Source organism: Salmo trutta, chromosome 8 (assembly GCF_901001165.1).
Source record: "Salmo trutta chromosome 8, fSalTru1.1, whole genome shotgun sequence".
NCBI lineage: Eukaryota > Metazoa > Chordata > Actinopteri > Salmoniformes > Salmonidae > Salmo > Salmo trutta.
Genome location: NC_042964.1, coordinates 787,723 through 813,829, shown reverse-complemented (window position 1 = coordinate 813,829; position 26,107 = coordinate 787,723). Strand labels below are relative to the sequence as shown.

General features: G+C 46.3%; 1 protein-coding gene across 1 annotated transcript in view; it reads right to left on the bottom strand.

Annotated features, from left to right (window-relative positions):
- LOC115198018 (sodium/hydrogen exchanger 9B2) overlaps nt 1–26,107 on the bottom strand; it is a 47,977-nt gene that overhangs the window by 8,093 nt on the left and 13,777 nt on the right. Inside the window, exons 5-10 of the mRNA XM_029759668.1 lie at nt 15,039–15,166; nt 10,218–10,393; nt 5,736–5,842; nt 5,399–5,548; nt 3,914–4,022; nt 966–1,102 (exon numbers count right to left, since the gene is read on the bottom strand). Coding sequence (XP_029615528.1) covers nt 966–1,102; nt 3,914–4,022; nt 5,399–5,548; nt 5,736–5,842; nt 10,218–10,393; nt 15,039–15,166 — 807 coding nt within the window. The remainder of the gene's footprint in view (nt 1–965; nt 1,103–3,913; nt 4,023–5,398; nt 5,549–5,735; nt 5,843–10,217; nt 10,394–15,038; nt 15,167–26,107) is intronic.

Below are 26,107 nucleotides of genomic sequence, written 5' to 3'. Positions count from 1 at the left end.
TTTTTGACATGTGTTTTTCTGGATTTTTTTGTTGTTATTTTGTCTCTCACTGTTCAAATAAACCTACCATTAAAATTATAGACTGACCATTTCTCTGTCAGTGGGCAAACGTACAAAATCAGCAGGGGATTAAATACTTTTTTCCCTCACTGTATATAAACAGCTTCTCTTTTCCTGTGCTGTAATTCTAATAGACCTGTAGTTCTAATTCACCTGTCGTTCTAATTCACCTGTAGTTCTAATTCACCTGTAGTTCTAAATCCCCTGTAGTTCTAATTCACCTGTAGTTCTAATTCACCTGTAGTTCTAAATCACCTGTAGTTCTAATAGACCTGTAGTTCTAATTCACCTGTAGTTCTAAATCACCTGTAGTTCTAAATCACCTGTAGTTCTAATAGACCTGTAGTTCTAATAGACCTGTAGTTCTAATTCACCTGTAGTTGTAATTCACCTGTAGTTCTAATAGACCTGTAGTTCTAATAGACCTGTAGTTCTAATTCACCTGTAGTTCTAATTCACCTGTAGTTCTAATTCACCTGTTGTTCTAATAGACCTGTAGTTCTAATTCACCTGTAGTTCTAATTCACCTGTAGTTCTAATACACCTGTAGTTCTAATACACCTGTAGTTCTAATTCACCTGTAGTTCTAATAGACCTGTAGTTCTAATTCACCTGTAGTTCTAATTCACCTGTAGTTCTAATAGACCTGTAGTTCTAATTCACCTGTAGTTCTAATAGACCTGTAGTTCTAATTCACCTGTAGTTCTAATTCACCTGTAGTTCTAATAGACCTGTAGTTCTAATTCACCTGTAGTTCTAATAGACCTGTAGTTCTAATTCACCTGTAGTTCTAATTCACCTGTAGTTCTAATTTCTTGTATTTACATTTACATTTAAGTCATTTAGCAGACGCTCTTATCCAGAACGACTTACAAATTGGTGCATTCATATTTCTATAAACTGACCTGTACTGTGGCCTTGGGAAGCCAAGCCACAGAGATAAACAGCTTCTCCTTTGTGTTGAATCCACCAAAGAACACCATGAGAAACGTGAAGAGAACTCTGATGACCAGACCTGTCCCTAGACATGCCATGCCCAGACCTAGACACGGAGAGAGATAGACAGAGAGAGAGATGGTAGGGAGAGACGGGTAGGGGAGAGACGGGTAGGGGAGAGACGGGTAGGGGAGAGACGGGGGAGAGAGAGAGATGGTAGGGAGAGACGGGTAGGGGAGAGACGGGTAGGGGAGAGACGGGGGAGAGAGAGAGACGGGTAGGGGAGAGACGGGGGAGAGAGAGATAGACGGAGAGAGAGAGATGGGTAGGGGAGAGACGGGGGAGAGAGAGATAGACGGAGAGAGAGAGATGGTAGGGAGAGACGGGTAGGGGAGAGACGGGTAGGGGTGAGACGGGTAGGGGAGAGACCGGGGAGAGAGAGAGATGGTAGGGAGAGACGGGTAGGGGAGAGACGGGTAGGGGAGAGACGGGGGAGAGAGAGAGACGGGTAGGGGAGAGACGGGGGAGAGAGAGATAGACGGAGAGAGAGAGATGGGTAGGGGAGAGACGGGGGAGAGAGATAGACGGAGAGAGAGAGATTGGTAGGGGAGAGACGGGTGAGAGAGAGATGGGTAGGGGAGAGACGGGGGAGAGAGAGATAGAGAGAGAGAGACAGAGAGAGAGAGATGGGTAGGGGAGAGATGGGGGAGAGAGAGAGACGGGTAGGAGAGAGACGGGTAGGGGAGAGACGGGGAAGAGAGAGACAGAGAGAGAGAGATGGGTAGGGGAGAGATGGGGGAGAGAGAGAGACGGGTAGGAGAGAGACGGGGAGAGAGAGAGATGGGTAGGGAAGAGACGGGGGAGAGAGAGATGGGTAGGGGAGAGACGGGTAGGGGAGAGACGGGGGAGAGAGAGAGACGGGTAGGGGGGAGACGGGGAGAGAGAGATAGTCAGAGAGAGAGAGATGGGTAGGGGAGAGACGAGGAGAGAGAGAGACGGGTAGGGGAGAGACGGGGGAGAGAGAGAGAGACGGGTAGGGGAGAGACGGGGAAGAGAGAGACGGGAAGAGAGAGAGACGGGTAGGGGAGAGACGGGGAGAGAGAGAGACGGGTAGGGGAGAGACGGGGAGAGAGAGAGACAGGTAGGGGAGAGACGGGAGAGAGAGAGAGAGACAGAGAGAGAGAGACAGAGAGAGAGAGACAGAGAGAGAGAGACAGAGAGAGAGAGACAGAGAGAGTGGATGATTTATGGCCCATTGCCATGAGAAAAGGACAACAAGTGGAGCATAAACAACAATGTAAATACACCCTTTATCTGTTGATTTAATAATATTATTAGTAGTAGTAGTAGTAATAGTAGTAGTATAGTTGTCGTATAGTGGTAGTAGTAGTAGTACTGTAGTAGTAGTAGTGTGTATTTACCCACTGTGTTGTGGTTCAGTGTAGATACTGTGATCTCCGCTCCTATCAGTAGTACTGTAGTAGTATCATATTATAGCAGTAGTATGGTAGTACTGTAGTAGTATCATATTATAGCAGTAGTATGGTAGTACTGTAGTAGTCGTAGTGGTAGTTGTAGTAGTAGTAATAGTAGAAGTTTTAGTATTAATAGTTTTAGTAGTAGTAGTTGTAGTTTTAGTTGTAGTGGTAGTAGTAATAGTAGTAGTAATAGTAGTAGTAGTAATAGTAGTAGTAGTAGTAGTGTAGTAGTAGTAGTAGTAGCAGCAGTAATAGTAGTTGTATAGTAGTAGTATTAGTAGTAGTATAACTAGTAGTAGTAGTAGTAGTAGTAGTAGTAGTAGTAGTAGTGTAGTAGTTGTAGTAGTAGTAGTTGTAGTAGTAGTAGTACTGTAGTAGTAGTGTGTATTTACCCACTGTGTTGTGATTCAGTATAGATACTGTGATCTCTGCTCCTATCAGTAGTACTGTAGTAGTATCATATTATAGCAGTAGTATGTTAGTACTGTAGTAGTAGTAGTGGTAGTTGTAGTAGTAGTAATAGTGGTAGTAATAGTTGTAGTAGTAGTAGTTGTAGTATGGTAGTACTGTAGTATTAGTAGTAGTAGTAGTAGTTGTAGTAGTAGTAGTATTAGTAGTGTGTATTTACCCACTGTGTTGTGGTTCAGTGTAGATACTGTGATCTCCGCTCCTATCAGTAGTACTGTAGTAGTATCATATTATAGCAGTAGTATGGTAGTACTGTAGTAGTATCATATTATAGCAGTAGTATGGTAGTACTGTAGTAGTCGTAGTGGTAGTTGTAGTAGTAGTAATAGTAGAAGTTTTAGTATTAATAGTTTTAGTAGTAGTAGTTGTAGTTTTAGTTGTAGTGGTAGTAGTAATAGTAGTAGTAATAGTAGTAGTAGTAATAGTAGTAGTAGTAGTAGTGTAGTAGTAGTAGTAGTAGCAGCAGTAATAGTAGTTGTATAGTAGTAGTATTAGTAGTAGTATAACTAGTAGTAGTAGTAGTAGTAGTAGTAGTAGTAGTAGTAGTAGTGTAGTAGTTGTAGTAGTAGTAGTTGTAGTAGTAGTAGTACTGTAGTAGTAGTGTGTATTTACCCACTGTGTTGTGATTCAGTATAGATACTGTGATCTCTGCTCCTATCAGTAGTACTGTAGTAGTATCATATTATAGCAGTAGTATGTTAGTACTGTAGTAGTAGTAGTGGTAGTTGTAGTAGTAGTAATAGTGGTAGTAATAGTTGTAGTAGTAGTAGTTGTAGTATGGTAGTACTGTAGTATTAGTAGTAGTAGTAGTAGTTGTAGTAGTAGTAGTATTAGTAGTGTGTATTTACCCACTGTGTTTGGGTCCAGTGTAGATACTGTGATTTCTGCTCCTATCAGTAGTACTGTAGTAGTATCGTATTATAGTAGTAGTAGATGTAGTAGTAGTAGTAGTATTAGTAGTGTGTATTTACCCACTGTGTTTGGGTCCAGTGTAGATACTGTGATTTGTGCTCCTACCAGTCCAAACAGCAGTGGCTGGAAGATGTCCCAGAACCTCCCTACCACTGCTTCTACTGGGCCCTGGAAAGGTTATAAACATGTTATAACACATTATAAACACATAATAAACACTACAACTACTGGGACCTGGAGAGATTAAAAACATGTTATAACACTTCGTGAAGATATTATAAACACATAATAAACATCACAACTACTGGGACCTCAAGCGATTATAAACATGTTATAACACTTCATAAACACATTATAAACACATAACAAACACTACAACTACTGAGGCCTGGAGAGATTATAAACATGTTATAACACTTCGTAAAGATATTATAAACACATAATAAACACCACAGCTACTGGGACCTCAAGAGATTATAAACATGGTATAACACTTCATAAACACGTTATAAACACATAATGAACACTACAACTACTGGGGCCTGGAGAGATTATAAACATGTTATAACACTTTGTAAACACATTATACACACATAATAAACACTACAACTACTGGGACCTGGAGCGATTATAAAGATGTTATAACACTTCGTGAAGATATTATAAACACATAATAAACATCACAACTACTGGGACCTCAAGCGATTATAAACATGTTATAACACTTCATAAACACATTATAAACACATAACAAACACTACAACTACTGGGGCCTGGAGAGATTATAAACATGTTATAACACTTCATAAACACATTAGAAAACACATAATAAACACTACAACTACTGGGACCTGGAGAGATTATAAAGATGTTATAACACTTCGTAAAGATATTATAAACACATAATAAACACCACAGCTACTGGGACCTCAAGCGATTATAAACATGTTATAACACTTCATAAACACATTATAAACACATAACAAACACTACAACTACTGGGGCCTGGAGAGATTATAAACATGTTATAACACTTCATAAACACATTAGAAAACACATAATAAACACTACAACTACTGGGACCTGGAGAGATTATAAAGATGTTATAACACTTCGTAAAGATATTATAAACACATAATAAACACCACAGCTACTGGGACCTCAAGCGATTATAAACATGTTATAACACTTCATAAACACATTATAAACACATAACAAACACTACAACTACTGAGGCCTGGAGAGATTATAAACATGTTATAACACTTCATAAACACATTATAAACACATAATAAACACTACAACTACTGGGACCTGGAGAGATTATAAACATGGTATAACACTTCATAAACACGTTATAAACACATAATGAACACTACAACTACTGGGACCTGGAGAGATTATAAACATGTTATAACACTTCATAAACACATTATAAACACATAATAAACACTACAACTACTGGGACCTGGAGAGAGCACATAGCAAAGTTATTGAAACAACATTTTCAAAGTACAAAATAAATACTTTATAAACACACTAACCTTCTCTGCCCCCCAGCCCAGCGCAGCTAGGAAGGCCATGACCAGAGTGCAGAGTCCCCCAGCACCAGAGAACCCTGCTACATGGCTCCCAAACACAGCAAACACAGACAGACCCAGTAACATGGCACTTCTCCTCAATACCAATTCCTCCTAAAGAGAGGGAGAAAAGATAAGACAGAGTCGTGGTAAGAGACTAAACCAGCAAGACACGTTTCAGCAACCACAAGCAAACAAACAAACATTAAGGGTATGCGTCCCGATTGGCACCCTATTCCCTACACAGTGCACTACTTTTGGACCAGGACCCTAAAGGGAAGGAAGACAGGTGGGTCCTTACCTGATCTAGACTGGGGAAGAAACAGATGAAGACTCCTAGTAGCAGGCCAGCCGCTGATCCTCCTACCACCTCCAGCACACCTTTCAGTACGTTGAGCCATGTAGAGTCTACAGGAAACAGCTCTTTAGTATGTTGAGGCATGTAGAGTCTACAGGAAACAACCCTTTAGTATGTTGAGGCATGTAGAGTCTACAGGAAACAGCCCTTTAGTATGTTGAGGCATGTAGAGTCTACAGGAAACAACCCTTTAGTATGTAGAGGCATGTAGAGTCTACAGGAAACAACCCTTTAGTATGTAGAGACATTTAGAGTCTACAGGAAACAGCCCTTTAGTATGTAGAGTCTACAGGAAACAGCCCTTTAGTATGTTGAGACATTTAGAGTCTACAGGAAACAGCCCTTTAGTATGTAGAGACATTTAGAGTCTACAGGAAACAACCCTTTAGTATGTAGAGTCTACAGGAAACAGCCCTTTAGTATGTTGAGGCATGTAGAGTCTACAGGAAACAGCCCTTTAGTATGTAGAGTCTACAGGAAACAGCCCTTTAGTATGTAGAGTCTACAGGAAACAGCCCTTTAGTATGTTGAGACATTTAGAGTCTACAGGAAACAACCCTTTAGTATGTTGAGGCATGTAGAGTCTACAGGAAACAGCCCTTTAGTATGTAGAGTCTACAGGAAACAGCCCTTTAGTATGTAGAGACATTTAGAGTCTACAGGAAACAACCCTTTAGTATGTAGAGTCTACAGGAAACAGCCCTTTAGTATGTAGAGTCTACAGGAAACAGCCCTTTAGTATGTAGAGTCTACAGGAAACAGCCCTTTAGTATGTTGAGGCATGTAGAGTCTACAGGAAACAGCCCTTTAGTATGTAGAGTCTACAGGAAACAGCCCTTTAGTATGTTGAGACATTTAGAGTCTACAGGAAACAGCCCTTTAGTATGTTGAGGCAAGTAGAGTCTACAGGAAACAGCCCTTTAGTATGTTGAGACATTTAGAGTCTACAGGAAACAGCCCTTTAGTATGTAGAGGCATGTAGAGTCTACAGGAAACAGCCCTTTAGTATGTAGAGGCATGTAGAGTCTACAGGAAACAGCCCTTTAGTATGTTGAGGCATGTAGAGTCTACAGGAAACAACCCTTTAGTATGTAGAGGCATGTAGAGTCTACAGGAAACAGCCCTTTAGTATGTAGAGTCTACAGGAAACAGCCCTTTAGTATGTTGAGGCATGTAGAGTCTACAGGAAACAGCTCTTTAGTATGTTGAGGCATGTAGAGTCTACAGGAAACAGCCCTTTAGTATGTAGAGTCTACAGGAAACAGCCCTTTAGTATGTTGAGGCATGTAGAGTCTACAGGAAACAGCTCTTTAGTATGTTGAGGCATGTAGAGTCTACAGAAAACAGCCCTTTAGTATGTTGAGGCATGTAGAGTCTACAGGAAACAGCTCTTTAGTATGTTGAGGCATGTAGAGTCTACAGGAAACAGCCCTTTAGTATGTAGAGGCATGTAGAGTCTACAGGAAACAGCCCTTTAGTATGTAGAGGCATGTAGAGTCTACAGGAAACAAAACCTTTGGTATGTTGAGGCCTGTAGAGTCTACAGGAAACAGCCCTTTAGTATGTTGAGGCATGTAGAGTCTACAGGAAACGTACACACAACCCTCGTCATCAGCTTGTCGTGTTTTTTACGTCAACCAGGTCACCCCGCGGTACAATTCAGTATTTGACGTCCGTCCATGTCAGAGGACGCTGGGAGAGGAAATGAAACCTGGCCACTAGGGGGGAACAGCGAGCGCTGTTACCTTCAATCATCTTCCTCTTGTGTCACGTCCTGACCAGTGAAAGAGGTCATTTGCCAAAAATAGAGCGGTCAGGGCGTGGAAGGGGGGTTTGTTTTGTAGGTATTTTGGGGTTTTCTGTTTCTATGTGGGTTTGTTCTAGTCATCTATTTCTATGTGTTGGTTTTCATGTTTCGGCCGGGTATGGTTTCCAATCAGAGGCAGGTGTCTTTCGTTGTCTCTGATTGGAAGCCATACTTAGGCAGCCTGTTTTTCCTTTGGGGTGTCACGTCCTGACCAGTATAAGGGTTAATTGTTTTGTAGTTTGGTCAGGACGTGGCAGAGGGTATTTGTTTTATGTGGTTAGGGGTGGTGTTTTTCTAAAAAGGGCATTTGATTTAAGTATTCCAGGGTTTTTGGGCACTGTTCCTTGTTTACGTATTTCTATGTTGATCTGGTTGGTTGTATGTCTATGTTTGGTTAATTGGGGTGGACTTCCAATTGAAGGCAGGTGTGTGGTGTTGCCTTTGATTGGAAGTCCTATATTAGTTGGGTGTGTTTGTCTGTTTGATTGTGGGAGATTGTTCTGTGTTTAGCCTTGTGCCTTGCCAGACTGTCTGTAATTCGTGAGTTGTGTTTTGTTGTTTTTTGTGTTCTTTTTGATTTAATAAATGTTCAAAATGAACAAATGCAGTCCTGCTGCATTTTGGTCCGCCTTAACCCACGACAACCGTGACAGAATCTCCCACCAAACCAGGACCAAGCAGCAGAGGAACGAGGAGGAAGGATGGACATGGACCTAGTTAAGGAGGAGCGTTTCCAGGGCGATGGAAGAGTTTAGGAAATTCGAGAGGCGGCCCCAATAATTTTTTTGGGGGGGGCACAAGGGAAGTTTTGCGGGGCAAGAATGGAGCCCCAGGCCAGCTCCCCGCATTAGCCTGGAGGTGCGTGTTCCCAGTCTGGTACGCCCAGTACCAGCACCACGCACAAGGCATCTAGTGCGTAAACCCAGCCTCGTCAGTCAAGAGTCGCCAGAACTGCCCGTCAGTCAAGAGTCGCCAGAACTGCCCGTCAGTCAAGAGTCGCCAGAACTGCCCGTCAGTCAAGAGTCGCCAGAACTGCCCGTCAGTCAAGAGTCGCCAGAACTGCCCGTCAGTCAAGAGTCGCCAGAGCCGCCCGTCATAGAGGAGTCGCCAGAGCCACCCACTAGTCAGGAGCTGCCAGAGTGGCCAGACTGCCCGGATATGTCAGAGTGGCCAGACTGCCCGGAGATGTCAGAGTGGCCAGACTGCCCGGAGATGTCAGAGTGGCCAGACTGCCCGGAGATGCCAGAGTGGCCAGACTGCCCCGAGCTGCCAGAGTGGCCAGACTGCCCCGAGCTGCCAGAGTGGCCAGACTGCCCCGAGCTGCCAGAGTGGCCAGACTGCCCCGAGCTGCCAGAGTGGCCAGACTGCCCCGAGCTGCCAGACTGCCCCGAGCTGCCAGACTGCCCCGAGCTGCCAGAGCTGCCAGACTGGCCCGAGCTGCCAGACTGGCCCGAGCTGCCAGACTGCCCCGAGCTGCCAGACTGCCCCGAGTGGCCAGACTGCCCCGAGCTGCCAGAGTGGCCCGACTGCCTGGAACGGCCAGAACCGGAGCCACCTCCAGATATAGCTGGGTTGGGGAGGGGGGCTGTAGCACAGTGCCGTCGTTGACGGCAGCCACCCCCCTTCCCTCCCTTTAGTAGGGGGGAATTTTTTATTTTTTTGGGGGTTGTTTTTTTTAAGGTGCTTCCGGGGTTAGCACCTTTAAGGGGGGGGGGGTACTGTCACGTCCTGGCCAGTATAAGGGTTAATTGGTATTGTAGTTTGGTCAGGACGTGGCAGAGGGTATTTGTTTTATGTGGTTAGGGGTGGTGTTTTTCTAAAAAGGGCATTTGATTTAAGTATTCCAGGGTTTTTGGACACTGTTCCTTGTTTACGTATTTCTATGTTGATCTGGTTGGTTGTATGTCTATGTTTGGTTAATTGGGGTGGACTTCCAATTGAAGGCAGCTGTGTGGTGTTGCCTTTGATTGGAAGTCCTATATTAGTTGGGTGTGTTTGTCTGTTTGATTGTGGGAGATTGTTCTGTGTTTAGCCTTGTGCCTTGCCAGACTGTCTGTAATTCGTGAGTTGTGTTTTGTTGTTTTTTGTGTTCTTTTTGATTTAATAAATGTTCAAAATGAACAAATGCAGTCCTGCTGCATTTTGGTCCGCCTTAACCCACGACAACCGTGACATGGGGTTTGTGGGTAGTTGTTTTCCTTTTTAGTCTAAGTACCTGACGGGACTGTGTTGGTCGTTTTGTTATTTTGTAAAGTGTCTTCGTTAAAATGTATCGACAATGAGCACTATCCACGCTGCGTCTTGGTCTCCATTAAACGACCCCTATGACACTCTGGTGCCAAAAGTTGCATGTTCAAATCAATCGATTAAAAACCTAAACCTTAATCATTACCTTATTAACTATTCAGAGTTAACCTTATTAAGAATTTGGACTTAATGCCTAAAACTTAAACCTAACCTTAAAAATTCAGAGTTTATATCTAAACTTCATCCTTAAATACTTTGAAACGTGACGTTTGGAACGTGGATGAATATCTACTACTAATGTGAGACTGTGTGTGTGTATGTGTGTTTGCGTGCGTGCGTTTGTATATCTAATGTATATCCAGGTGTGTTACCTGAGGCAAAGGCCACGCCCAGACAGGTGGTGAACCCTGTGATGGCCAGGATGTCATCAAAACTCCCAGCAGCCATCAGCAGAGTAGGGATTCCCTTCTTCACGCCGTAGCCATCCTTCTGGAGCAGCAACATGGAGGGCACCACCACCGCTGGAGATACAGCACTCAGAACAAACCTAGAGAGAGAGAGAGAGAGAGAGAGAGAGAGAGAGAGAGAGAGAGAGAGAGAGAGAGAGAGAGAGAGAGAGAGAGAGAGAGAGAGAGAGAGAGAGAGAGAGAGAGAGAGAGAGAGAGAGATCGAGTGAGAGAGATCGAGTGAGAGAGATCGAGTGAGAGAGAGACAGAGAGACAGAGAGAGAGAGAGATCGAGTGAGAGAGAGACAGAGAGAGAGACAGAGAGAGAGAGAGAGGGAGAGAGAGAGAGAGAGAGAGAGAGAGAGAGAGAGAGAGAGAGAGAGAACTGCCAGAACTGGACAAGAACCTGACACCCTCAACACACAGGGGGACAAACACCTTTCCATGGAGGAGACAGCATTTTAACATTTTTAAAATTTTGTGACATTTTAGTCATTTATCAGACGCTCCGATCCAGAGAGACGTACAGTTAGTATATTCATCTTAAGATAGTTAGGTGGGACAACCACATATCACAGTCATAGAAGGTACATTTTTCTCAGTAACGTAGCTGTCAGTAGAGTCAATGCTAGAAGGGTGGGTGGGGTGGGAGTGTGGGGGGGGGGTCACGTGCTTGTTAAGTGTATATTATTAATCTTACTAAAACATTTAGGGGTGCGGGGGGGGGGTTATTCGAGGTGAGAAGGAGGATTATTTAAGATACTCCTTGAAGAGGTACTCCTTGAAGAGGTAGAGTTTCAGATGTTTTCAGAAGATGGACAGGCACTCTTCTGTCCTAGTTTTCAAAAGGAATCTGGTTCCAACATTGGACAGAGAAGAGCTTGGACTTGGGGTGCCAGGACAGAGAAGAGCTTGGACTTGGGGTGCCAGGACAGAGAAGAGCTTGGACTTGGGGTGCCAGGACAGAGAAGAGCTTGGACTTGGGGTGCCAGGACAGAGAAGAGCTTGGACTTGGGGTGCCAGGACAGAGAAGAGCTTGGACTTGGGGTGCCAGGACAGAGAAGTGCTTGGACTTGGGGTGCCAAGACAGAGAAGAGCTTGGACTTGGCTGAGCGGGAGCTGCTCTCCCCTAGGAGAGAGAGAGGGCCAAGAGACCAGAGGTGGCAGAACGGAGTGCTCGGGTTGGGGTGTAGGGTTTGACCATAGCCTGAAGGTAGGAAGGGCCAGTTCCTCTTGCTGTTCCGTTGGTAAGCACCATGGTCTTGTAGTGGATACGAGCTTCGACCGAAAGACAGTGGAGTGTGTGGAGGACCGGGGTGACATGAGAGAACTTGGGAAGGTTGAACACCAGTCTTACTGCAGCATTCTGAATAGGATACAGGGTTTTGATGGCACAAGGCGGGAGCCCAGCACACAGCGTGTCGTCGAGGTTGAGCTTGAGGTGATGGGCCGACATTCAAGTTGAGATATTTTTGCCAGGCACGCAGAGATATGTGCCATCACCTGTGTGTCAGAAGGGGAGAAGGAGAAAAGTAGTTGAGTGTCATCTGCATAGCAGTGATAGGAGAGACCATGTGAGGATATAACGAAGCTGAGTGACTTGGTCTATAGAGAGAAGAGGAGAGGTCCATCCTCATAGCAGTGATAGGAGAGACCAGGTGAGGATATGACAGAGCTGAGTGACTTGGTGTATAGAGAGAAGAGGAGAGGAGGAGAAGAGGAGAGCCTGAGACACCCAGCCCTGAGGGTGGAGAAGAGGATCTGATAGAGCCTGAGACACCCAGCCCTGAGAGGGTGGAGAGGAGGATCTGATAGAGTCTGAGACACCCAGCCCTGAGAGGGTGGAGAGGAGGATCTGATAGAGCCTGAGACACCCAGCCCTGAGAGGGTGGAGAGGAGGATTTGATAGAGCCTGAGACACCCAGCCCTGAGGGTGGAGAAGAGGATCTGATAGAGCCTGAGACACCCAGCCCTGAGAGGGTGGAGAGGAGGATCTGATAGAGTCTGAGACACCCAGCCCTGAGAGGGTGGAGAGGAGGATCTGATAGAGCCTGAGACACCCAGCCCTGAGAGGGTGGAGAGGAGGATTTGATAGAGTCTGAGACACCCAGCCCTGAGAGGGTGGAGAGGAGGATCTGATAGAGCCTGAGACGCCCAGCCCTGAGAGGGTGATCTGATAGAGCCTGAGACACCCAGCCCTGAGAGGGTGGAGAGGAGGATCTGATAGAGTCTGAGACGCCCAGCCCTGAGAGGGTGGAGAGGAGGATCTGATAGAGCCTGAGACGCCCAGCCCTGAGAGGGTGGAGAGGGGGATCTGATAGAGCCTGAGACGCCCAGCCCTGAGAGGGGGATCTGATAGAGCCTGAGACGCCCAGCCCTGAGAGGGGGATCTGATAGAGCCTGAGACGCCCAGCCCTGAGAGGGTGGAGAGGAGGATCTGATAGAGCCTGAGACACCCAGCCCTGAGAGGGTGGAGAGGAGGATCTGATAGAGCCTGAGACACCCAGCCCTGAGAGGGTGGAGAGGAGGATCTGATAGAGCCTGAGACACCCAGCCCTGAGAGGGTGGAGAGGAGGATCTGATAGAGACTGGGACACCCAGCCCTGAGAGGTGCACCTTGGTCCAATCCTTACGACGTCCGTGACAGAACTACCCACCACCAACGGACCAAGCAGCGGACCCAGGAGGAGCAAGGATCCTGGGCCAGGGAAAGAAGGGAGTGGAGGACATCATGGACATGGGAGGAGGTAATGGCAGGGGACAAGACCCTGCCATGGAAACAGGTGGAGACAGCGAGGGAGGAACGGCGAAAGTACGAAGAGCGTGCCCAACGAAGGAAGCCTGAGAGGCACCCCCAATATTATGGGGGGGGGGGGCACACGGGTAGTTTGGCTGGGCCAAGAGTGAGACCTAAGCCAACTCCCCGTGTTTATAATGGGGAGCGTGTGGACTGGAGAGCGCCGGTGTATGCGGAAGTGCGCACGATCTCGCCCATGCGCACGCTCAGTCCGGTGCGAGCGATCCCAGCCCCTCGCAAGTGCCATGCTAGAGTGGGCATCCAGCCTGGAAGGAGGATGCCTGCGCAGCACATCTGGCCACCAGTGCGCCTCCTAGGCCCAGGCAACCCTACGCCTGCTCTACGCACGGCAACCATCAGGCCCCTGCACAGCCCAGTTCGCCCTGTGCCAGCACTCCGCTTGTACAGGGCTACTATTACCATCCAGCCAGGACGGGTTGTGCAGGAGGTGCGCTCCAGACCTCCAGTGCCTACTCATGGCCCAGTGTATCCAGTTCCTGCTCCTCTCACTAGCCCTGAGGTGCGTGTCTCTAGTCTGGTGCCTTCAAAGCCAGCACCACAAACCAGGCCTCCAGTGCACAGGCCCCGTCCAGAGCTTCCGACGATAGTGCCCTGTCTAGAGATGGCCCACAGTCCTGCGCCGGCAGAGACGGCCCACAGTCCTGCGCCGGCAGAGACGGCCCACAGTCCGGAACCGGCAGAGTTGCCCTCCAGTCCGAGGTCTCCAGCGACGCACATCAGCCCGAGGTCTTCAGCGATGCGCCATAGCCCAGAGACTTCAGGATGGGTAAAATGTAATAAGCATTTAGCGGGGGTGGACAGGTTAGGTTGGGGAGTAAGGCCCGAGCCTGAGCCACCTCCGTAGTAGGAGGTTGGGGAGGGGGGGGGGGTGTAGCACAAGAACCGTCGGTGACGGTGGCCACCCTCCCTTCCCTCCCTTTAGTTTGGGATTTTTTTGTTTTGGGGTTTATTTTTGTGTTTTTTTTGTTTGAGGTGCATCCAGGGTCTGCACCTTGGGGGGGGGGGTACTGTCACGTCCTGATCAGTAAAGGGGTTATTTGTTATTGTAGTTTGGTCAGGACGTGGCACGGGGTGTTTGATTTATGTGTTTCGGGGTTTGTGGTTAATGTTCTATGTTAGCATATTTCTATGTTCGTTCTAGTCTTTCTATTTCTATGTGTAGTTTATTTGGGTTGACCTTCAATTAGAAGCAGCTGCTCCTCGTTGCTTCTAATTGAAGGTCCTATTTAAGAGGGGTGTTTTTTTCTATGGGACTGGTGGGTAGTTGTTCCTTGTGTAGTGTGTGCCTTACAGGACTGTTTCTCGTTGTTGTTTGTTTTTTTTGTATTTAGTGTTTTGTTTCGTTTTCTTCGTATTTGAGAAAGAAGATGAGCATTCACATTCCCGCTGCACCTGAGTCCAATCCTTATGACGTCTGTGACACAGACAACCTTAGAAAATGTACAACAATGACATATGGTTTGATGAAGAATGCAAAAACCTAAGAATGAAATTGAGAAACCTGTCCAACCAAAAACATAGAGACCCAGAAAACCTGAGTCTACGCCTTCACTATGGTGAATCACTAAAACAATACAGAAATACACTACGGAAAAAGAAGGAACAGCACGTCAGAAATCAGCTCAATGTAACTGAAGAATCCACAGACTCTAACCACTTCTGGGAGGATTGGAAAACACTAAACAAACAACAACATGAAGAATTATCTATCCAAAATGGAGATGTATGGATCAACCACTTCTCCAATCTTTTTGGCTCATAAACAAAGAACAAACAGCAAAAACATATACATGATCAAATACAAATCTTAGAATCAACTATTAAAGACTACCTGAACCCACTGGATTCTCCAATTACCTTGAATGGATTACAGGACAAAATACAAACCCTCCAACCCAAAAAGGTAACACTGAGATGTGTGAGTTTACCCCAGTACGAATCCCCAGACCCAGGGCAAGCCCATCAGGAAGTGAGACATCACAGCTACTGTCGATGCCTCCACTGTACACGGTCCTACTGCCAGTCGCACACACACCGCCTTGAGTCTGCGGAGAGCCTGTTGAACACATACACCTTTAGCTGCAAAACTCCATAGAGAAAACACTCTCTCTCTCTCTCTCTCTCTCTCTCTCTCTCTCTCTCACTCTCCCTCTCTCTCTCCCCCTCTTTCTCTCTCCCTCTCTCTCATTCTCCCTCTGTCTCTCTCGCTCTCTCCCTCACTCTCACTCTCTCTCTCTCTCCCTCTCCCTCTTTCTCCCTCTCTCTCTCACTCTCTCTGCATGCTGGGAGAGTTTGGTGCATGCTGGGAATTGTATGAGTGAGGGAATGCGAGTGTTGTGTAGAGATAGATATCTTTGGTTTTTCTTTTACATTTCCTTTTCTTGGTGATATCTTTTTTTCTTCTTCTTTCTTATGCATGATTAAGGTTATCATTAGTTGTATTTAGTTGTTGTGGTAGAATTAAGTATATTGTTTTTCGTGTCGAAATGACCCTGGTTTTGGCGGGGATGGCGACCCACCTGTCACGTCGGCACGGCTTCAGGGGTGTTACTGAAGCTACTGTCATGGTGGAGGAGTTTCTGGTCGCCGTGGAAGACAAGGTAGGATATCAGAATGTTGGATGAATAAAGCGAAGAAGAGAAGAAGAGCGTCTTGTAGATCGTATGGTTGAGCACGGCGTACTTCTTAAAGACGAGAAGAAGAGCGTCTTGTAGATCGTATGGTTGAGCACGGCGTACTTCTTAAAGACGAGAAGAAGAGCGTCTTGTAGATCGTATGGTTGAGCACGGCGTACTTCTTAAAGACGAGAAGAAGAGCGTCTTGTAGATCGTATGGTTGAGCACGGCGTACTTCTTAAAGACGAGAAGAAGAGCGTCTTGTAGATCGTATGGTTGAGCACGGCGTACTTCTTAAAGAAGAGAAGAAGAGCGTCTTGTAGATCGTATGGTTGAGCACGGCGTACTTCTTAAAGACGAGAAGAAGAGCGTCTTGTAGATCGTATGGTTGAGCACGGCGTACTTCTTAAAGGAATGTTTTTTCTCCGTCAACAAGGGTAACGATTTCAAATGTACCGCCGTTTATTCCCAGCGAGCTATTGGAGCGCGAGTTATTGCGATTTGGGAAGTTTACAAGTTCAATTAAGGTTGTCCCGTTGGGTTGCAAACACCCGGCTCTGAAACAGGTTATGTTGTTTCAAACATCCCCGGCTCTGAAACAGGTTATGTCGTTTCAAACACCGGGCTCTGAAACAGGTTATGTCGTTTCGGCGACAGGTGTTTATGTTTTTGGATTCACCGGAGCAGACTTTGGAGTTATCGTTTAATAAAGTCAAAGTATGATGACAGACTGTATGACTTATGCTAGTACGGGTAGTCAACGATGTTTTGAGTGTGGAGATGTTGGTCGTAAGCGACATGCTTGCCCGAAAAGGGAGAAGGCAGAGGGAGGGGCGTAGGTGGTCCTCGTAGCGCCTGGGCCCACTGATGTAGGGAGAGGTGGTCCTCGTAACGCCTGGGACCACTGATGTAGGGAGAGGTGGTCCTCGTAACGCCTGGGCCCACTGATGTAGGGAAAGGTGGTCCTCGTAACGCCTGGGACCACTGATGTAGGGAGAGGTGGTCCTCATAACGCCTGGGCCCACTGATGTAGGGAGAGGTGGTCCTCGTAACGCCTGGGCCCACTGATGTAGGGAGAGGTGGTCCTCGTAACGCCTGGGCCCACTGATGTAGGGAGAGGTGGTCCTCGTAACGCCTGGGCCCACTGATGTAGGGAGAGGTGGGGCCAACAACGGTAGAGCCCACTGATGTAGGGAGAGGTGGGGCCGACAGCGGTTGAACAGCCACAAGCACCTGTTGCTGAGGAACAAGTTATCCCGTGCTGAGGGCACGGAGTTGCAACTTGTACCAGAGGGAAATGTTATGCAGCAGAAAAATGTTGTTGTAGAAGGTAAGGATGGATCTGAAGAGCCATCTACTCAGACTGGTGAGGAGGTGCCCACTATGAGTAATGGGGTACAGGAGGGGGTTCAGGTGGGGCTAGTCTCCCAGGTAGTGGAGGAGATGCCTGGTACAAGTGATGGGCTGCAAGTGGGGAGTGTTGAGAGGGATGTGTTAGAAGCGAGTCAGGGGTCTGTGGCCTCAGTTGAGGAGGAGCAGGAGAAGGATATCTGTTTTGATATGATAGCAGCTGGCGACGACTCAATTTACAATCTAGAGGAGGTCAATGGGATCCTAGATCAGAGTTTGGGGAAATCTGTCAAATTGGCCAATTTTTGGGGGGGGAAGTTGATAAGTTTGTGAGGTCAGCTGTGGTGTTACAGAAGACAGTGGGGTTAGTAGACCAGTTGAGTGAGAAGAAGCGTTTTGCGCTTGAGGAAATTTGTTACTGCTGTCACGGCAGCAAAAGGTGGTGGGAAACGTGGTTCAGGTGAAGAGAAAATTAAAACAATGATGATGATCATGCCTCATAGGGTGTCTTCTTTTTTCTCTTTGGTTTCTCTGTGGTTTCTTCTGCTTTCCCTTTCTCTTTTCTATATGGAGGTACTAAGGGTAGGTTCTCTTTTCTATATGGAGGTACTAAGGGTAGGTTCTCTTTTCTATATGGAGGTACTAAGGGTAGGTTCTCTTTTCTATATGGAGGTACTAAGGGCAGGTTCTCTTTTCTATATGGAGGTACTAAGGGTAGGTTCTCTTTTCTATATGGAGGTACTAAGGGCAGGTTCTCTTTTCTATATGGAGGTACTAAGGGGAGGTTCTCTTTTCTATATGGAGGTACTAAGGGCAGGTTCTCTTTTCTATATGGAGGTACTAAGGGCAGGTTCTCTTTTCTATATGGAGGTACTAAGGGTAGGTTCTCTTTTCTATATGGAGGTACTAAGGGTAGGTTCTCTTTTCTATATGGAGGTACTAAGGGTAGGTTCTCTTTTCTATATGGAGGTACTAAGGGTAGGTTCTCTTTTCTATATGGAGGTACTAAGGGTAGGTTCTCTTTTCTATATGGAGGTACTAAGGGTAGGTTCTCTTTTCTATATGGAGGTACTAAGGGTAGGTTCTCTTTTCTATATGGAGGTACTAAGGGTAGGTTCTCTTTTCTATATGGAGGTACTAAGGGTAGGTTCTCTTTTCTATATGGAGGTACTAAGGGGAGGTTCTCTTTTCTATATGGAGGTACTAAGGGTAGGTTCTCTTTTCTATATGGAGGTACTGAGGGTAGGTTCTCTTTTCTATATGGAGGTACTAAGGGGAGGTTCTCTTTTCTATATGGAGGTACTAAGGGTAGGTTCTCTCAATATTAATGGTGGAAGGGACAGGAATAAGAGGGCTTGGGTATTAGAAATAATAAAACAGAAAAGGCTTAATGTAGTTTTTCTACAGGAGACACATAGTGATGAGGAAAATGAGGTTGACTGGGGTATGTGGTGGGAGGGGCAGAATATACCCCAGTCATGGTACTAATTTCAGTGTTGGGGTGGCCATTTTGTTTTCCTCAGGCTTAGGGGTGACTGTGGTATCTACAACAGAGATCGTCAAGGGACGGGTTTTATTGGTCAAGGTGGATGTTGTGTTTTTTTATTTTTATTATTGTTTTTTATTTTTATGTTTCTGCACCTAATGAGGGTACAGAGCGTATTGCTGTGTTTGATAAAATAAAGGAAACCTTATTAAGACAGTGTGACCAAGAGGGGTGTATGGTTTTAGGGATGGGACTGGAAATGTACAGTGGATTTTACTGTTGATCGCACCGCTGAAGAACCTCACCAGTGGTCAGCCACTTGTCAGTCTGGTTTATTAACTGAGTTTGAGCTTTCTGACGTGTGAAGAGTCAGGAATGCAGAAGTTAGGCAGTACACCTGGTTAAAGGTTAATGAAGGTGGTGTCAGTGCAGCAAGGTTAGACAGTTGGTATGTATCTGATCTCTACTGTAGTAGGGTTGGAAGGTTAGACAGGTATCTGATCTCTACTGTAGTAGGGTTGGAAGGTTAGACAGGTATCTGATCTCTACTGTAGTAGGGTTGGAAGGTTAGACAGGTATCTGATCTCTACTGTAGTAGGGTTGGAAGGTTAGACAGGTGGTATGTATCTGATCTCTACTGTAGTAGGGTTGGAAGGTTAGACAGGTATCTGATCACTACTGTAGTAGGGTTGGAAGGTTAGACAGGTGGTATGTATCTGATCTCTACTGTAGTAGGGTTGGAAGGTTAGACAGGTGGTATGTATCTGATCTCTACTGTAGTAGGGATGGAAGGTTAGACAGGTTGTATGTATCTGATCTCTACTGTAGTAGGGATGGAAGGTTAGACAGGTATCTGATCTCTACTGTAGTAGGGTTGGAATGTTAGACAGGTATCTGATCTCTACTGTAGTAGGGTTGGAAGGTTAGACAGGTATCTGATCTCTACTGTAGTAGGGCTGGAAGGTTAGACAGGTATCTGATCTCTACTGTAGTAGGGATGGAAGGTTAGACAGGTATCTGATCTCTACTGTAGTAGGGTTGGAAGGTTAGACAGGTATCTGATCTCTACTGTAGTAGGGTTGGAAGGTTAGACAGGTATCTGATCACTACTGTAGTAGGGTTGGAAGGTTAGACAGGTATCTGATCTCTACTGTAGTAGGGTTGGAAGGTTAGACAGGTATCTGATCTCTACTGTAGTAGGGTTGGAAGGTTAGACAGGTGGTATGTATCTGATCTCTACTGTAGTAGGGTTGGAAGGTTAGACAGGTTGTATGTATCTGATCTCTACTGTAGTAGGGTTGGAAGGTGTGAAATTACTCCTGAGGGTTTCTCTGATCACCATATTGTTACTGTTGATATTCACTTGTCCACGAAGGTCATCACCTTACTGGTATTTTAATGTTAAATTGTTACATGATGTCATGTTTTGTGGAAGGTTTTTGTTGTTTTGGGAAAAATGGAGGGTTACAAAAGGAAATTTTGAGTCCTTGAGACAATGGTGGGAGGGTGGGAAGGCCCAAATATGATTATTTTGTCAACAGTATACTGCTCTGTCTCGTATTGAAGTCAAAGAGACTATCAGGGTCCTTGAACAGGACATCAAATCTATTTAATTGAAGCTGCTCACTCAGAATGACCCCGGACTAGTCATGAACTTACAGGACAAGAGACATGAACTGAGGTCATTGCTACATGAAAGAGTGAAGGGTGCCTTCATCAGGTCTCGGTTCGCTTCCCTCAAGGATATGGATGCTCCTAGCGCTTTCTTTTTTAACCTAGGACAGTCGACACTGCAACGCAAACAGATGGTCTGCCTTCATCTCCCTGATGGGAAGGTGACCACAGATGGCAGGGAAATGCGTCAACATGCCGTGGATTTCTACTCTGCCCTCTATAAGGCGGAGGATTGTGATTCTCTGTGTGCTGAACAGTTGCTACACGCTCTTCCTCAATTGGGCCCTGAGCAGAGAGTTGCTTTGGACTCTGACATTACTCTGCAGGAGCTGTCCACAGCAGTTACACAGCTCTGAACAGGCCGAGCTCCTGGCATCGATGGTTTACCATCTGAGTTTTATAAGCACTTTAGGGGGTCTATTGGAGAGGATTTTTTCCAACTTAATTGAGAAAAATAAGAACAATCCGAAATTTCTTTTTGACACTGTCGCAAAGCTAACTAAAAAGCAGCATTCGCAAATGGAGGATGGCTTTCACTTCAGCAGTAATAAATTTATGAACTTTTTTGAGGAAAAGATCATGATCATTAGAAAGCAAATTACGGACTCCTCTTTAAATCTGGGTATTCCTCCAGGGCTTCATTGTCCAGAGTCTGCACAACTCTCCCAGGACCTTGGCTCAAGGGAGATACTAAAGTGTTTTAGTACTATATCTCTTGACACAATGATGAAAATAATCATGGCCTCCAAACCCTCAAGCTGCATACTGGACCCTATTCCAACTAAACTACTGAAAGAGCTGCTTCCTGTGCTTGGCCCTCCTATGTTGAACATAATAAACGGCTCTCTATCCACCGGATGTGTACCAAGCTCACTAAAAGTGGCAGTAATAAAGCCTCTCTTGAAAAAGCCGAATCTTGACCCAGAAATTATAAAAAACTATCGGCCTATATCGAATCTTCCATTCCTCTCAAAAATTTTAGAAAAAGTTGTTGCGCAGCAACTCACTGCCTTCCTGAAGACAAACAATGTATACGAAACGCTTCAGTCTGGTTTTAGACCCCATCATAGCACTGAGACTGCACTTGTGAAGGTGGTAAATGACCTTTTAATGACGTCAGACCGAGGCTCTGCATCTGTCCTCATGCTCCTAGATCTTAGTGCCGCTTTTGATACCATCGATCACCACATTCTTTTGAAGAGATTGGAAACCCAAATTGGTCTACATGGACAAGTTCTGGCCTGGTTTAGATCTTATCTGTCGGAAAGATATCAGTTTGTCTCTGTGAATGGTTCGTCCTCTGACAAATCAATTGTAAATTTCGGTGTTCCTCAAGGTTCCGTTCTAGGACCACTACTGTTTTCACTATATATTTTACCTCTTGGGGATGTCATTCGAAAACATGATGTTAAATTTCACTGCTATGCGGACGACACACAGCTGTACATTTCAATGAAACATGGTGAAGCCCCAAAATTGCCCTCGCTAGAAGCCTGTGTTTCAGACATAAGGAAGTGGATGGCTGCAAATTTTCTACTTTTAAACTCGGACAAAACAGAGATGCTTGTCCTAGGTCCCAAGAAACAAAGAGATCTTCTGTTGAATCTGACAATTAATCTGGATGGTTGTACAGTCGTCTCAAATAAAACTGTGAAGGACCTCGGCGTTACTCTGGACCCTGATCTCTCTTTTGAAGAACATATCAAGACTGCTTCAAGGACAGCTTTTTTCCATCTACGTAACATTGCAAAAATCAGAAACTTTCTGTCCAAAAATGACGCAGAAAAATTAATCCATGCTTTTGTTACTTCTAGGCTCGACTACTGCAATGCTCTACTTTCCGGCTACCCGGATAAAGCACTAAACAAACTTCAGTTAGTGCTAAATACGGCTGCTAGAATCCTGACTAGAACCAAAAAATTTGATCATATTACTCCAGTGCTAGCTTCCCTACACTGGCTTCCTGTTAAGGCAAGGGCTGATTTCAAGGTTTTACTGCTAACCTACAAAGCATTACATGGGCTTGCTCCTACCTATCTTTCCGATTTGGTCCTGCCGTACATACCTACACGTACGCTACGGTCACAAGACGCAGGCCTCCTAATTGTCCCTAGAATTTCTAAGCAAACGGCTGGAGGTAGGGCTTTCTCCTATAGAGCTCCATTTTTATGGAATGGTCTGCCTACCCATGTGAGAGACGCAGACTCAGTCTCAACCTTTAAGTCTTTACTGAAGACTTATCTCTTCAGTAGGTCCTATGATTAAGTATAGTCTGGCCCAGGAGTGTGAAGGTGAACGGAAAGGCTGGAGCAACGAACCGCCCTTGCTGTCTCTGCCTTGTCGGTTCCCCTCTTCCCACTGGGATTCTCTGCCTCTAACCCTTTTACAGGGGCTGAGTCACTGACTTACTGGTGTTCTTCCATGCCGTCCATGGGAGGGGTGCGTCACTTGAGTAGGTTGAGCCACTGACGTGGTCTTCCTGTCTGGGTTGGCGCCCCCCCCTTGGGTTGTGCCGTGGCGGACATCTTTGTGGGCTATACTCGGCCTTGTCTTCGGACGGTAAGTTGGTGGTTGTAGATATCCCTCTAGTGGTGTGGGGGCTGTGCTTTGGCAAAGTGGGTGGGGTTATATCCTGCCTGTTTGGCCCTGTCCGGGGGTATCATCGGATGGGGCCACAGTGTCTTCTGATCCCTCCTGTCTCAGCCTCCAGTATTTATGCTGCAGTAGTTTATGTGTCGGGGGGCTAGGGTCAGTCTGTTACATCTGGAGTATTCTCTTGTCTTATCCGGTGTCCTGTGTGAATGTAAATATGCTCTCTCTAATTCTCTCTTTCTTTCTTTCTTTCTCTCGGAGGACCTGAGCCCTAGGACTACCTGGCATGATGACTCCTTGCTGTCCCCAGTCCACCTGGCCATGCTGCTGCTCCAGTTTCAACTGTTCTGCCTGCGGCTACGGAACCCTGACCTGTTCACCGGACGTGCTTGTTGCACCCTCGACAATTACTATGATTATTATTATTTGACCATGCTGGTCATTTACGAACATTTTAACATCTTGACCATGTTCTGTTATAATATCCACCCGGCACAGCCAGAAGAGGACTGGCCACCCCTCATAGCCTGGTTCCTCTCTAGGTTTCTTCCTAGGTTTTTGGCCTTTCTCAGGAGTTTTTCCTAGGGAGTTTTTCCCAGCCACCGTGCTTCTTTCACATGCATTGCTTGCTGTTTGGGGTTTTAGGCTGGGTTTCTGTACAGCACTTTGAGATTTCAGCTGATGTACGAAGGGCTATATAAATAAATTTGATTTGATTTGATTTGATTTATGAAGTGGTTTATCACCCTTTTCATGAGGGTTCTCTTCCTGTATCCTGTCAACGTGCGGTGCTTTTATTGTCGCCCAAAAAAAAAGGGGAATTTGGCTCTTATAAAAAATTGGCGACCTGTTGCATTGCTCTGCGCAGAATATAAAACTATATCTAAATGTCTTTCAAACAGGTTGATAGAATATCTGGGGCTGTTGGTCCACAAGGACCAGTCTGACTGTGTACCTGACCGCTCTATCGTTGAGAACCTGCTTCTAATAAGAGATGTTTTAGAAAATGTTTAACTGGATGATGTAAATGTGGGTTTACTTTCTTTGGATCAGGAGAAGGCTTTTGACCGCGTGGACCACCAGTACTTGTTCAAGACAATGAAAGCCTTTGGGTTTGGGGATGTTTTTTGTTGTCTTGGATGAGTTTACTGTATACTGGGGCCTCGTGTATGGTGAAGGTGGGGGGTGGTTTGAGTTGCCCCATCCATGTTCAAAGGGGCATCAGGCAGGGATGCCCAATTTCAGGACAGTTATATTGTCTGGCGATTGAACCAATGCTTTGTTTTTTAAGAGCGAGGCTTACTGGTTTCTCTGTGCCAGGAGTAATGAAGGGTCCCACTATAGCACTGTCTGTGTATGCAGATGACAGTTTTTATTACAGGGGGCTGAGGATGTTAAGGTTTTCTCAAACGCTCTAAAGGTGTAAGAGAGGGCCTCCTCAGCTAGTCAATTGGAAAAAGAGTGAATCGCTGTGGGCAGGTCAGCTTCAGACAGGGTCCTCTCCACGGTTACCAGGGGGCTTCAGACGGGGTCCTCTCCACGGTTACCAGGGGGATTCAGACAGGGTCCTCTCCACGGTTACCAAGGGGCTTCAGACGGGGCCCTCTCCACGGTTACCAGGGGGATTCAGACAGGGTCCTCTCCACGGTTACCAGGGGCTTCAGTGGGGCAGAGATGGGATGAAGATTTTGCTTTTTTTCTAAGCTCTGATGTCTTTCAGAAAAAGAACTGGGAGGGTGTAGTGGAGAAAGTGTGTGCCAGACTGTCAAGGTGTAAATGGGTGCTGCCCCAGCTGTCTTATTGGGGACGGGTGCTGGTAGCTAATAATCTAGTTGCCTCTACCCTGTGGCACAGACTAATGATTTTACAGTCTGATGCAAGAGCTTCAGAGGACCCTTGTCAATTTCTTCTGGTCTGGACAACACTGGATTAAAGTTGCAGCCCTGTACCTGCCACTACACGAGGGTGGGCAAGGCCTGGTGGACATTTCTCCTAGGATCATGGCTTTCTGGCTTCAAACAGCCCAGAGGCTGTTGTACAGTGACGGTTCTAGCTGGGTCGACACAGTGATGAGGAGAGAGGGCTGTTTGGGCTTAGACAAACACCTTTTCCTCTTAAAGCTGGAGGAGGGTGATTTGCCTGGACTGACTCTATTTTATGAGTCTGTTATGCAGGCTTGGAGAGTTCTTGCAGGAATAGATCGTTGGAGGAGCTGGGAGAAAGAGCCGGGATCCGATCATCTCGCCTACTGAGGAAGGTCGTCGTTGAGGTTTGTGATTCCTTTCCAGTACTTGATCTGCAGTACGTGACTGATACTTCCAACTCCGATCGGTGGACGGAGGGTCTGGATTATGTGTTCCCATGTGCTGAATGTTAGTGCTGCGGTGGGGGGGGGGGGTTAGAGGAAGAGGAGGGTCTGTTCCCTGTGCTGAATGTTAGTGCTGCGATGGGGGGGTTAGAGGAGGAGGGTCTGTTCCCTGTGCTGAATGTTAGTGCTACGGTGGGGGGGGGGGGGTGGGGGGTTAGAGGAGGAGGAGGGTCTGTTCCCTGTGTTGAATGTTAGTGCTGCGGTGGGGGGGTTAGAGGAGGAGGAGGGTCTGTTCCCTGTGCTGAATGTTAGTGCTGCGGTGGGGGGGGGGGGGGGGGGGGGGTTAGAGGAGGAGGAGGGTCTGTTCCCTGTGCTGAATGTTAGTGCTGCGGTGTGGGGGCGTTCGAGGAAGACGTGAGGATGCTGCTTTCCTTCCATGCCCCGGAGCTGGGGGAGTTCAAGGAGGTGGGAAAGAAGGCCCTCTACACAATTTGTGTAAAAGTGTCCCATGCCTCTTCCCTGGAAGGGGTAAAATCGACGAGTTGGGCGTGTGTGTTTGGTCCAAGTACCTCCCCAAAAGGCTGTTGGCGGTCTTTATACAAACTGTCTATTGAAAAGAGGACAGCTGATCTCCAATGGAAGATAACACATGGAGCCATAGCCACCAATATGCATCTGGTACACCTGGACCCTGCTGTTGAGGGAAGGGGTGTCCATTCTGTGCTGAGTCTGACACTCTGGAACATCTATTCTTACAGTGTCCCAGGTTGGTCGGGATGATTGACCTGATCACTAGCTCTGGGAGAGGTTCTCTCTTCCCAAACAGTTTATATTTGGGCTAAAGCACAGGTTTAGAAGAAGGGGTGTAGTTATTTTTGCTTAATTTTGTGTCAGGGGGCAGCTAAATTAGCAATATGGAAGACCCGATAGAGCAGTATTCGGGGACAGGGGTCTGTTGATGTGGTGGGAATG